At 40.5% G+C, this 13,194-nt stretch overlaps 1 protein-coding gene across 2 annotated transcripts in view; it reads left to right on the top strand.

Moving 5' to 3' along the window:
• Magi3 (membrane associated guanylate kinase, WW and PDZ domain containing 3) overlaps nucleotides 1-13,194 on the top strand; it is a 200,401-nt gene that overhangs the window by 138,863 nt on the left and 48,344 nt on the right. For both annotated transcript variants that reach the window (XM_005076558.4, XM_005076556.4), the window contains exon 7: nucleotides 11,504-11,561. In XM_005076558.4, the coding sequence (XP_005076615.2) occupies nucleotides 11,504-11,561 (58 nt within the window). The remainder of the gene's footprint in view (nucleotides 1-11,503; nucleotides 11,562-13,194) is intronic.

Raw genomic sequence — 13,194 nt, forward strand, 5'->3', positions numbered from 1 at the left:
TAAATTTCTCTAAATTTTATTTTTGTATTTTTAGTTCCTACTACCATTTTTGCATATTAGTTATTAACAAGTACTTGATATTATGTTGTAGTAGTTAATCTTTGTTGTCAAAGATTATTACAAATTGGATGGATTTGACTTGAGTGCTTCTGTGAGAATGTTTCTGGAAAAGTTTAGATGGAGAGGGAAGATCACCCAGAATATGAATAGCATCATCAACTGGGAGGAAATCCCAGACTGAATAAGGAGAAAGTGAGCTGAACTTACCGATTCCTGACTATAGAAGCAACTTGACCATCTGCTTCACATCCTGCTGCCATGCCTTCCCCACCATGATGGCCTATACCCTTAAATCGTGAGCCAAAACTAATCCTTCCTCAAGTTGCTTTTGCTAGGTATTTTGTCACAGCAACAAGTAAAGTTATTATACGTTTATCATTTTTATACCAGAACTAGAAACTGAGGAATCACCTTGGCCTCCTCTCCCACTCTTTTCTTCCCTGATGTCTATATTAGTCATCGATCCTGTCATTCCAAGTTTCTTATCTCTGTTATTTGCCCATTCTCCTCACTCCTACTACCAATGCCATTGTTCCAACCTTCGTAGTTTATTACTTAGTCTATTAGTGCTTTTCTTGTTTATCTGCTGTTATGTCACTCCATTCTGTCTGTTTCTCCCTGCTACTGATGGCCCATAATCTTTTACCAATATAAATTTAATCATGTCACAATCCTACTTAACCACTCTTACCAAAATAAAGATCATGAGGCTGGGGTGATGGCTAAGTGGTTAGAAATGCATGCTATGCAATAAAGAGGACCTGAGTGTAAATTTCCAACATCCATATAAAAGACAGGCATAGCCATGTATCTTGTCACCCAGTCTTGTAGGTAAGAGACAGGTGACTTCCTGGGTGCTCACTGGCTAGCCAGCCTACTTAAAATGGTGAGCTTCATGTTCGATGAGAGACCTTGTCTCAAAAATAAAATGGCTTAGCAGGTAAAGGCCACCAAGCCTGATCATCTGAGTTCAATCCCTGTAGCCCACATGGCGGAAGGATAGAACCAGTTTCTGCAAATTTTCCTTTGACTAGCACACGTATTCCTTGACATGTGTGCACATGACATGTGAGCGTGCATGTGCACGTGCACACAAATAAATGCAATTAAAAAATAAAGTGGATGGGAGTGCCAACTTGTTCAGCCACTTTGGAAATCAGTATGGAGATTCCTCAGAAAAATGGGAATAAACCTACCACAAGACCCAGCAACTCCACTCTTAGGCATATATCCAGAAGATGCCCATTCATACAACAAGGATGTCTGTTCCACTATGTTCATAGCAGCATTATTTGTAATAGCCAAAACTTGGAAGCAACCTAGATGGTCCTCAACCAAAAAGTGGATAGAGAAAATGTGGTACATTTACACAATGGAGTACTATTCAGGAGAAAAAAACAATGGAATCCTGAGATTTGCAGGCAAATGGATGACACTAGAAGAAACCATCCTGAGTGAGGTAACACAGTCACAAAACGAGAAACATGGCATGTACTCTCTCATATATGGAATTTAGACATAGATCTGGGGAGTGCCAGCCTACAATCCCAAGGCCAGAGAATCTGGGAAACAGAACCTTCATTTCAGTGGCTGATGGAAGAAGAGGCAGACTCCCACGGCTAAGCACTGAGCTGAAAAAAGCCAGTAACAGAGGGAGGACTGATGACCAAAGGGATTAAGACTGGGCTGGTTTAACCCCCAGAAACAGCTGACCTGACAAGGGTTAACTCTTGAATCCCAGGCTGATGCCTGGGAATCCAGCATGGGACTGATCAGACCCCCTGAATGTGGGTGTCAGTGAGGAGGCCTAGGTAATGTATTGAGCCTTGGGCAGTAGATCAGTATTTATCCCTGGCATACAAATGGACTTTGGACTCCCATCCAACAATGTGAGATGCACTCTCACCCTGAACTCTTGGGGGAGGGTCTAGGCCGTGCCCTGGATGAAATGACAGACTATGGACACACCCAAGGAGGGCCTCACCCTCCCTGGGGAAATGAGGGGATATTGGGGGGGTTGGGGGAGGGCACGGGAGGAGGGGAGGGAAACGGAGAGGGACCTGGAACTGAGTTGGGAAGCAACCTTGTTTCTAATTTAAATTTAAATTTAAAAATAAATAATAAAAATAAAAAAAATAAAGTGGAGGGCTCTAAAGGAAGACCCTAATGTCCTTCTTTGCTCTCCATACTCATATATATCATGTACATACATCACACATATCACATAAAAGGAAAAATCAAATTCCATAAGATGGCAGTCTGGGATTGTTGTCATTGGCACTTATGAGATTCGTCAATCTTTGCATATGTTTCCTCTGTTCTGCCAAATTATCTGTAATTACTGAAAAGGCAAGGTATCTTTTGGTCTACATTTTATTTTATTTAGCAAAGGAAATATTATGTAAAAATGTACCATAAAGACAAATCAATTAGGTCTAAGTATAAGATACATCTTGTGTTTATTTATTTTCCGTTTCATATGCTTATAATATTTTAAGCATAAATATATTTTATTATTATTTAAAACAAATTTTAAACAAAGATATATTGATCATATTCTTCCCCTCTCTCTAGTCCCAGATTCACCCCTCCTTCCTACCCACAAAACTGTAAGTTCTTTTCCCCCAAACAAACAAAAACACAGTCCACTATATATTGGTTAACTACTTCTGAACATGAGGTCTGCCCTGGTGTGGTTGATATACCCAGTGTTACTCCATTATAGAAAACTAATTTTTCAGTTCAGTATTTAACTGTGAGTGTTTGCCTCAGCTTCCATCATTCACTGGATGAAGGCTCCAGGATGGTTATAGACATCAAGTTCATTATCAGGAATGGGCATTCAAGGTGGTGTCTCCACTATTGCTTAGCTTGCCAGTTGGTGTCATCCCTTTAGATCACTAGAGGTCTCACTGGTGCCAGATCTGTCTTCTAACCTATGATTCCCTCTTCCCCCTATTTTACCCCCAACTCAACCTTCCCCCATGACCTACTCTTTCTTCCTCTTCTCCCCTTCTCTTCTTCCCAGCTCCCACACCTGGGCATACAAACAGGGATGATCTCTCAGCCTGGACTCTTAGGGGAGTGCCTGGACCCTGCCCTGAGTGAAATGACAGACTCTAGATATCCCCTATATGGAAGGAAATGGCGATAGGGTGGGAGGCTGAGGGGGGGATGGTGGGAGGTGAGGGAGGAGGAGAGGGAGAGGGAACTGGGATTGACATGTGAAGCAAGCTATTTAAAATTAAAATAATAAAAAAATGAAAAAAAGAAAACTAATTTTTCCTCTCCCAGCAGGTATAATAATAGTTCAGTTGTTAATCTTTATCCTAGTGTTCAGTTTTTCATTCACTCATTAATTTTTTAAATTAACAAAATAAAATACAATAAGATAAAACAAAAACTATCTTATTATAGTTGGACAAGCCAGACCAACAGAGGGAAAAGAGTCCAAGAGAAGGCACAAGATTCAGAGACCCACTTGTTCACACACTCGGGAATCACATAAAAACACTAAGCTGGTGCAGATGTGTGTGGGCCCTGTGCATGCTGCTTCAGTCTCTCTGCATTCATGGGAGCTTTGCTCATGATGGTTTAGAGGACCTTGTTTCCTTGGTGTCCTTCATCCCTTTGGCTCTTAAGCTCCTTCACCTCCTCCTATGCAGGGTTATCTGAGCTCCAAGGTGAGGGATTTGATTGAGACATCCTATTTAGAGCTGAGCATTCCAAGGACTCTTACTCTCTGAGCAATGTCTGACTATGAGTCTCTGTATTCGTTTCCATCTGCTGTAGGAGGATGCTTCTCAGATGAAGGTTGAACAAGACATTGATCTGTGAGCACAGTATAATATCTTTAGGAGTCTTTTTATCACTACATTCTTGTTTTCTTTTTTTAGATCAGCAGTCTTTGTTTTTACCCTGGGTTTATGGCTGGCTTGGTGTTTACATTTCTCTTTTGGTAGCATGCTGAGTACCTTTCTGTACAAGAGACTCTGGAACATAGCGGTGAAGAATTTATGTAGGGACCAGTTCAATATCTCCATGTTCAATGAGTTGTGTAGATGTTGTCTTCCACAGTGTGGGCTAGAAAGGCATTTTTCCCATTTTTTTATTTTTGATTTCATTTTACATTCCAACCAAAGTTCTCCCTCCCATCCCCCTCACCTCCTCCAATCCTCCCTCCCTCCTAGCCTACCCCTAGTCCACTCTTCCTCATGGGTACGGGCTCCCATGAGGAGTCAACATAGTCTGGTACAGTAGGTTGGGGCAGGACCCAGCCCCTCTCCCATGCATTAAGACTGAACATGGCATCCCACCATAGGGAATGGGTCCCAAAAAGCTAGCTCATGTAGCAGCATTATATAGTGGTCCTACTGCCTCTGAGCATGTCATCTTACCCTAAGGAATGGGTTCCAATAAGCTAGCTCATGTACCAGACTTATATCATGGTCCTACTGCCAGGGGCCCCTCTGAGAGCTGCATTATTCATAATAGCCAGAACCTGGAAACAACCTAGATGCCCCTCAACCAAAGAATGGATAAGTAAAATGTGGTACATTTACGTAATGGAGAACTACTCAGCAGCTAAAAAAAAAAAAAAAAATGGTGACCTCATGAAATTTTCAGGCAAATGAATGGAACTAGAAAAAAAAAATCCTAAGTGAGGTAAAAACAGACTTAGAAAGACAAACACAGTATGTACTCACTCATAAGTGGATATTAGATGTAAAGCAAAGGATAACCAGACTAAAGTCTATAGTTCCAAAGAAGCTAGGTAACAAGGAGGACCCTAAGAGGAATCATTTAATAAGAGAAATTAGATGATACCTACAGAGCAAACTGGGTCCAGGTGGGGGGTAGCAGGGTGGAGGGGAGACGGAATGAGAACAGGAGGGAATGGGGTGGCCTAGGCGGGGAGGGATGCAGTGGAAGAACAATGAAAAAGATATCTTATTATTATTATTATTATTATTTATTTTTAAGTTTAAATTTAGATTGGAAACAAGGTTGCTTCACAAGTCAGTTCCAGGTCCCTCTCCCTTTCCCTCCCCTCCTCCCGTGCCCTCCCGAAAAAGATATCTTAATAGAGAGAGCCACTAAAGGATTAGGGAGAAACCTGGCGCTAGGGTAACTCCCAAGAATCCACAAGGAGGACCCCAACTAAGACTTGTAGCAGTAGTAGAGAGGGTGCCTGAACTGACCTACCCCTGCAGTCAGATTGATGACTGCCCCAAATATCCTCATAGAGCCCTCATCCATTAATTGATGGAACCAGATGCAAAGATCCACAGCCAAGACCAGGCTGTGAGCTCTTGGAATTCAGGAGAAAGGAGGGAGGAGGGGGCATATGAACAAGGGAAGTCAAGATCATAATGGAGAAATCTACAGATAGATGAACCAAACTTGTAGAAACTCATGGACTCTAGACCTACAACCGTGGAGACTCCAGGGGACTGAACTAGGCCCTCCATATGTAGAAGACAGTTGTGAAACCTGGACTGTCAGAAGGCATTCTTAATACCTCAATATTCTTTGATCTGTCTAGAATGACTTAGTTGTCTTTGATTGGTCTTTTTGACCACTGAAACACCTCTACATGTTAGCTTTTCTAGTAGGTATTCTCAGAATTGATGGTATTTCTCTTCACATCCTCTAAACCCTATCTTCATTTTGCTCTTTCTCTTCTGTTTTTCTGTCTAATTAAGAACTGCATTGTGTTCTTAATAGTTTTTAAATAAAATATTATAATTTTTAATTTTATTAAAAATAAAATAATTGTTACTAAAAAGGAGTCAGAAGAAAGGAAAAACAAAAGAAAATAAAAAGGAAATAGCCAGAAAGTGTATACAGTCACTAGCCATTTTAATCTATTACCACCTTCATTTTAAAGGGGAAATAGCAAACCACTTCTTTATCTGTATTAATCTATCATACAGAGACTGTTAATGCTATAAGTGGTAATGACTTAAAAATATGGAGAGTAGCTCAGAAGACAGATTGCCACATTTGCTCTTCTAAAGACTAATTGCTTTAAGTGCTAAAATAGAAAGTCGACTTCAAGTTCATGCTGCAATACATTTATGTTTATCTTTTATCCTTCTTAAGTATTAATACATCCTTTATAAAGAGTGTTATGATTTGTCTTCATTTCTCCAGCCCTCTCCAAAGACAGAACATATATCGAGCTACAGTTGTAGAAATCATCCCTACTTAGCAGTGCCTGGTTTCCTTGCTTTCTCAAGATAATTTGTAGTGAAGAATAAAGCCTTGTCTTGATAAGGTGATATTGTGTATTTTTTCAAATATAATTCAAAAGTACCCTACCCATTTAACAGATACTTGGTGATAAAACCTTATTGCTATTAAACTGATTGTTCTTTGCTTTATAGCTACACAGGATCAAAGTAAACGATAGTATATCTCATTATTTCATAATTCTTCTGAAGTTCTTATATATTTCGTTTACTTTGGCAATACTTTAAAATTAGGGTTCTTTAAAGAAACAGCATCAATATATCTTATAAAGGAGATTTGCTCAGATGGGTTATAACCCATAGGGGCTGGGTAGTCCAGCAAAGACTTTCTCTATGCTGGAGAGGCTGAGAATCTGGTAGTTACTTGTAATCTACAAAGCTGCACGTCTCAACTGTCCCTGTGTGGTGCTAGAGGCCTAGAAGATCCATGGAGAACTACCCTTCAGCCCATATTTCGGAGGGTCAAGAAGCTGTCTTCCTGTCGGTAAAGATGGACAGCAGTAGTGGAGATAAATACTCTTACCAATCAGAAGGGAAGACAGGCTGGTGAGCAGCACACATTTTTTATTTTTTTGGATCTCTTTGTATCACAGGAAAGTACCGCCCACTATAATAGATGAGGGGATCTCTTCTCCCCTTAGTCTCTCCTGGAATTGCCCTCATTGGCCTACCCAAAGGCATGCCCCTTAGTTGATTCCAGATCTTGTCAGTTAACAAGATTAACCACCACACTCTAGTTTTCATCTTCTCCAACCTCAACAGTTCAACCTTGTTCTTCAAAGGAAAGCCATAAAAACTCACCATACTGGGAGACCACTAACCAGTTATGTGTGAAATCAAAAAAGCAGATGAAGTTGTGAGTGCAAATCTGGGAGGAGTTAAGGGAGGGCTGAGGGTGAATATGATCAAAATAATTTTGTGCATGTATGAAATTCTCAAAATATTGATAAAGATATTTTTTAAAACATAAAAGAGAAAAGAAATGGGGTGGGGGTAATTCAAGAGTTTTTCAAGAGGCTAATAACTTGTTCTCTTTATTCTGAACTTGAAATAAAATTTTTGTTTACTTTTGTTTTTCAAGACAGGGTTTCTCTATGTAGCTTTGGCTGTCCTGGAACTCACTATGTTGGCCAGGCTAACCTTGCATTCATAGAGATCTGCCTGCCTCTGCCTCCCAAGTGCTGTGATTATAGTAAAATAGTTTAGAGTTTATCAATTTATTACAGTGGAATTTTGTTTATGAAGTTAACATGTCACAACTGAGTATTGGTGGTGTAAAATATTTTTATATTCATTGTCCTTTGTTTATAGCACATGTACTCTAAAAGAATTGAAAATAAGGAGACTTGAGGCTGGAGAAATGGTTCAGTAGTTAAGAGCACTGACTGCTCTTCCAAAGAACCAGGGTTCAATTCCCAGTAACCACATGGCAGATCACAACTGTTTGTCACTCCAATTCCAGGAGGTCTGACACCCTCACACAAATATACATGCAAGCAAAACACCAATGCACACAAAATAGATAAATAGCACCCTCTGCGCTTGCAGAGGACCTAAATTCAATTCTCAGCACCCATTGTGACTCATAGCTATCAGTAACCCAAGTTCATGGGGAATCTAATGACAACTTCTTCTGGCCTTCACAAGTACCAGGCATACATGCAGGAAAACCCCCATATACATAATAGGATTTTTAAAAAGAAAATAAAGGGATAGGATATCCTAATGCACAACTGTAGATTTTGTTTTTTAAATATGTCTTGTCTGGACTTGGTGTCATAAACCTATAATCTAAGTACTCAGGAAGCAGAATCAGGTGGATTTCCGGAGTTCAATGCCAGCCTGGTTACGTAATGAGATCCTTTCTGAAAAAAACGAAAAACAAAACTTTTTCTTGCTCAGTTCCTCTATAATTGAAAGCACTACAACTACTAGTTAGAAACATCCTTGCCCATTTAATCCATACATGTCTATTAAAGTGGTTCTTCAAGAACCTGGACATTCAAGGAATACAAAATGGGAAAGAAGAGGATTTTGGCAGAGGCCATTTATGTTGGAAAGGTCAGGTTTTGTTTTGTTTTTCTAAACTAGCAGAACTTTGAATGTGACTTCAGTTTTTCTCATATTTTATTAGCTAGACACTTGGAATTCATAATACATGCCAACACTATGTAAAATATTTGTTACCGAAACAGGTTACAAAGACACAGATTACACAAGGCACTGGTAATTAAGTTGGCTTTTTCAGATGCTCAGCTGAAGTCAATATAAGGAAAAGTAGGTCCTTAGGTTTTTTTCTCAATATGTTTTTATTTAAATTAGAAACGTGAATGTTTCACATGTCAGTCCCAGCTTCCTCTCCCACCCCTCCTCCCTTGTCCACCAGTCCCCCAGCCCCCCACCCAATCCCCACATCATTCCCTAGGGAGGGTGAGGCCTTCTTTAGGGGGATCTCTAAAGTCTGTCATTTCATTCAGGGCAGGACCTAGGCCCTTCCCCATGTGTCCAGGCTGAGAGAGCATCCCTCTATTTGGAATGGACTCCCAAAGCTCATTCATAAACCATGGTAAACACTGATCTACTACCTAAGGCCCCAGTGATTTCTGTGGCCTCCTCCCTGGCACTACATTCATGGAGTCTGGATCAGTCCCCTGTTGGCTTCTCATCCATCAGTCTGGGATTCAAGAGCTCCCTCCCCCTTATCTGGTCAGCTGTCTTTGTGTGTTTCCTCATCATGGTCTTGACCCCTTTGCTCATCACTCCTCCATCTCTGTCACTAGGTTCCAGGAGTTCAGTTCAGTGTTTAGCTGTGGGTGTCTGTCTCTGTTTCCATCAGTCCCTGGATGAAGGTTCTAGGATGGCATATAGGATAGTCATCAACCCTATCATCAAGGAGGAGCTATTAGTGTAGTCTCTCCACTATTGTTTAGTTTGCCAGTTGGTGTCATCCTTGTAGATCTCTGGAGATTTCATTAGCCTATAGTGACTCGATCTATTATGGTATCTCTCATCCTACTCTCCTCTATTCTTATCTCGACTCAACTTTCCTGCTCCCCCATGCCTTCTTCTCCCCTCCTCTTATTCCCCTCTCCTTTTTTTGGTTCCCTCTCCCCTCCTCTGATGTTCCCAGTCTGCTCAGGAGATCTTGCCTCATTCCACTTCTCTGAGGTACCATGCATATCTCTTGGGAACCTCCTTGTTTCCTAGACTCACTGGCACTGGGATTGTAGGCCTACACTCCCCTGATCCATATCTAAAATCCATATATGCGTGAGTACATACCATTTTTGTCTTTTTGTGTCTGGGTTACTTCACTCAGGATTGTTTCCTCTAGTGCCATCCATTTGCCTGCAAATTTCAAGATTCCATTGTTTTTCTCCGCTGAGTAGTACTCCATTGTGTAAATGTACCACATTTTCTCTATCCACTCTTCAGTTGTGGGGCATCTAGGTTGCTTCCAAGATCTAGCTATTACATATAATGCTGCTATGAATATAGTGGAACAGACATCCTTGTATGAATGGGCATTTTTTGGGTATATGCCTAAGAGTGGAATTGCTGGGTCTTGTGGTAGACTCAGACCCATTTTCCTGAGGAATCTCCATACTGATTTCCATAGTGGCTGTACTATTTGGCACTCCCACCAGCAGTGGAGGAGTGTTCCCCTTTCTCACATTCTCTCCAGCATAAACTGTCATTGGTGTTTTTGATTTTCACCATTCTGACAGGAGTAAGATGATATCTCAAAGTTGTTTTGATTTGCATTTTCCTAATGGCTAGTGATGTACAGCAATTTCTCAAGTGTCTCTCAGCCATTTTATACTCCTCAATTGAGAATTCTCTATTTAGTTCAGTCTAATTGGATCCTTTGGTGTTTTGGAGACTTGCTTCTTGAGTTCTTTGTAAATTTTCCTTCCTTAGGTTTTAAACAGATCTGGATTGCACACTTGAAATGGCAGAAGTCCAAGGCTGGGTTCTTCTTTGAGAAGTAGGTCAGAGTATAATAAGTGACAATGTATAAAAGTAAGAAATGTAATAAGCTGCTGCTGCTTGGATTGAATTTATGGGAACATGTGTTTTACATCAACTTTATCAAGCGTCTCAAAAGAAGTATAACCAGGGCTGGAGAGATGGCTCAGAGGTTAAGAGCACTAACTGCTCTTCTAGAGGTCTTGAGTTCAATTCCCAGCAACCACATGGTGGCTCACAACCATCTACAATTCAATCTGGTGTATACGTAATAAATAAATAAATCTTTAAAAAAAAGAACACTAGTTATAAAAAAAGAAGTATAACCAGTGTTTTATTACAATAACTTGTGTTTTTATTTTATTCTGTATTTGTATATGTGTATGCTTGAGTGCAAATGCTCAAGGGGGCCAGAGGCATTGGATTCTCTGGAACTAGAGTTACAAGCAGTGGTGAGTCTGATGTGGGTGCTGAGAATGGAACTCAGGTCCTCTATATGAGCAGTAATACTTCTTCTCACCCATCTCTCCAGCCCCCTGATAGCTACTGATTTTATGTCTTGTGTTCAGATAACATTTTTTCACTTTAATGTTAGTTTTATGTGAGTTGGCTTCTGTTTAATTGCTCTCTCTCTCTTTCACTGTGTGTGTTTAAACACTAATTTTTTTTTTATATTTTATTTATTTATTGTGTATACAGTCTTCTGCCTGAATGCCAGCAGAGGGCACCAGATCTCATTCAAGGTGGTTGTGAGCCACCATGCGGTTGCCGGGAATTGAACTCAGGACCTCTGGAAGAACAGTCAGTGCTCTTAACTGCTGAGCCATCTCTCCAGCGTGTGTGTGTGTGTGTGTGTGTGTGTGTGTGTGTGTGTGTGTGTGTGTGTGTGTGTGTGTGTGTGTGTGTTAAGACAGGGTTCTATTAGATAGCCTCAGCTGGTCTAGAACTTACTATGTAGACCCGGCTGGCCTCAAACTTACAGAAATCTCCCTGACTCTGCCTCCTGAGTACTAGAATTAAAGGCTTGCACCACCACACAGAAAAGATCAGGTTTTGTTCTAGTATCCTACTTACCTGCTGAGATACATTTGGCTAATGAAGAAGCCACTCAGACAAAAACTATTTTGTTCTTCAAGAAAGGAATCCTCAGCTCTCTAACTCTCAAGCATTAATTCAATAAGTAAATTCACTCACTGATTAATTCTTTTCTTTATTTACAGAGCTTCCTTATGGCTGGGAGAAAATAGAGGATCCTCAGTATGGAACATACTATGTTGAGTAAGTTTGTTATTTGAGTTAATAGTCTCCCAGATGTTTTATTTTTCTGTAAAACTCTAGGAAATACTAAATTCGACACCTTATGTTTTTGTGACCTGATTTTTCTTCTTATTTTAACTAGAGGAAGGAGCTCTTTCTACAATGACTTTGATTGAGCTTTCTAGAAGTTAGTTTTGCGTTTCTCAATACAGAATATAAGTGGGGAGGCCAAAGTGGTGACATGTGCCTGTACTCCCAGGACTTCAGAGGGTGAGGCAGGGGTTCAAGATGAGCCTAACAATATAGAAAAACCCATCTCAAGGAAAGGAGAGCAAGGAAGAGTAAGAAGGAGAAGATAGTAAAGGAAGTAGGAAAATACTGTGGAGGACTAATGGCTAGAGAGGCTTTCCTTGCTATTGCATTCTTTAGAAGAAAGCAGTCCATGAACTCTTGGTGGCTGAACTCCTGTAGTCTCTTCCATCACTACTAGTGTGTACTTCCAAAACTCCTTAATCCAAATTTTTGAGGTATATAATTAAGGGTGTGTTCTCTTTTAAAGTGGTCTAGAAAGTGTAGTATTCTTTCAAGTAATGGAAGGTTGCTTCTAATGCAGTTGTATAAACAGATAGGAATACCACACAGGTGCTGTTAGTGGCCACCTTCACTTCTGAGCCTTCTTTCCCTTTATCGTATTGCTACATTACCCAGACCACTAGAATTACCTTCTTTCTGGATGCTACAGAGAGGATTTAATGTTAGGTGTTGATGGCAGAAAAATTTATGATAGAAACCACAATGTTATCTGGAAATTTAGAGGAGTAAAGGTCCTGTTTTTCCTCCCAGCCATAAGAAAGCTTTATAAATAAAGAAAAGAATTAATCAGTAAGTGAACTTACTTATTAAACTAATGCTTGAGAGATAGAAAGTAGAGGGCTCAATTTTCAGAGAACAAACACAGTTTAAGTTTGAGTGGCTTTTTCATAAGCCAAGTGTATCTCAGCAGGTAATTAAGATACAAGAATAAAAGCTGACATTAGGTGCCTTATTTGCAAAATCAAAATGATATTATTACCAGGAAAAATAGGAAGTTAAAAAATATTCTAATTTTGCTGAGTGGTGGAGACACACACTTTTTTTTGAATTTTTTATTTTATTATTTTCATTTTAAATAGCTTGCTTCACATGTCAATCCCAGTTCCCTCTCCCTCCCCTCCTCCCGCACACCCCCCACCACTCCTCCCAGCCTCCCACCCTATCACCACTTCCTTCCACATAGGGAATACCTAGAGTCTGTCATTTCACATAGGGCAGGGTCCAGGCACTCCCCTAAGAGTCCAGGCTGAGAGAGCACCCCTCTCTTTGTGTTATGGACACACAAAGTGGAGGCACACACTTTTTTTCTTTTTTTGTTTTACGAAACAGGGTTTCTCTGTATTGTTTTGGAGGCTGTCGGTCCAGCCCGGCCTCGAACTCACAGCGATCCACCTGCCCCTGCCTCCCAAGTGCTGGGATTAAAGGTGTGCATCACCACCGCCCGGCTGGAGGCACACACTTTTAATCCCAGTGGATCTCTATAAGTTTGAGGCCAGCCTGGTCTACAAAGCAAGTTCCAGGACAGTCAGGACACAGAGAAACCATGTATCAAAACAAATCT

This window comes from Mesocricetus auratus, unplaced genomic scaffold (genome assembly GCF_017639785.1).
Source record: "Mesocricetus auratus isolate SY011 unplaced genomic scaffold, BCM_Maur_2.0 Super-Scaffold_100009, whole genome shotgun sequence".
Classification (NCBI taxonomy): Eukaryota; Metazoa; Chordata; class Mammalia; order Rodentia; family Cricetidae; genus Mesocricetus; species Mesocricetus auratus.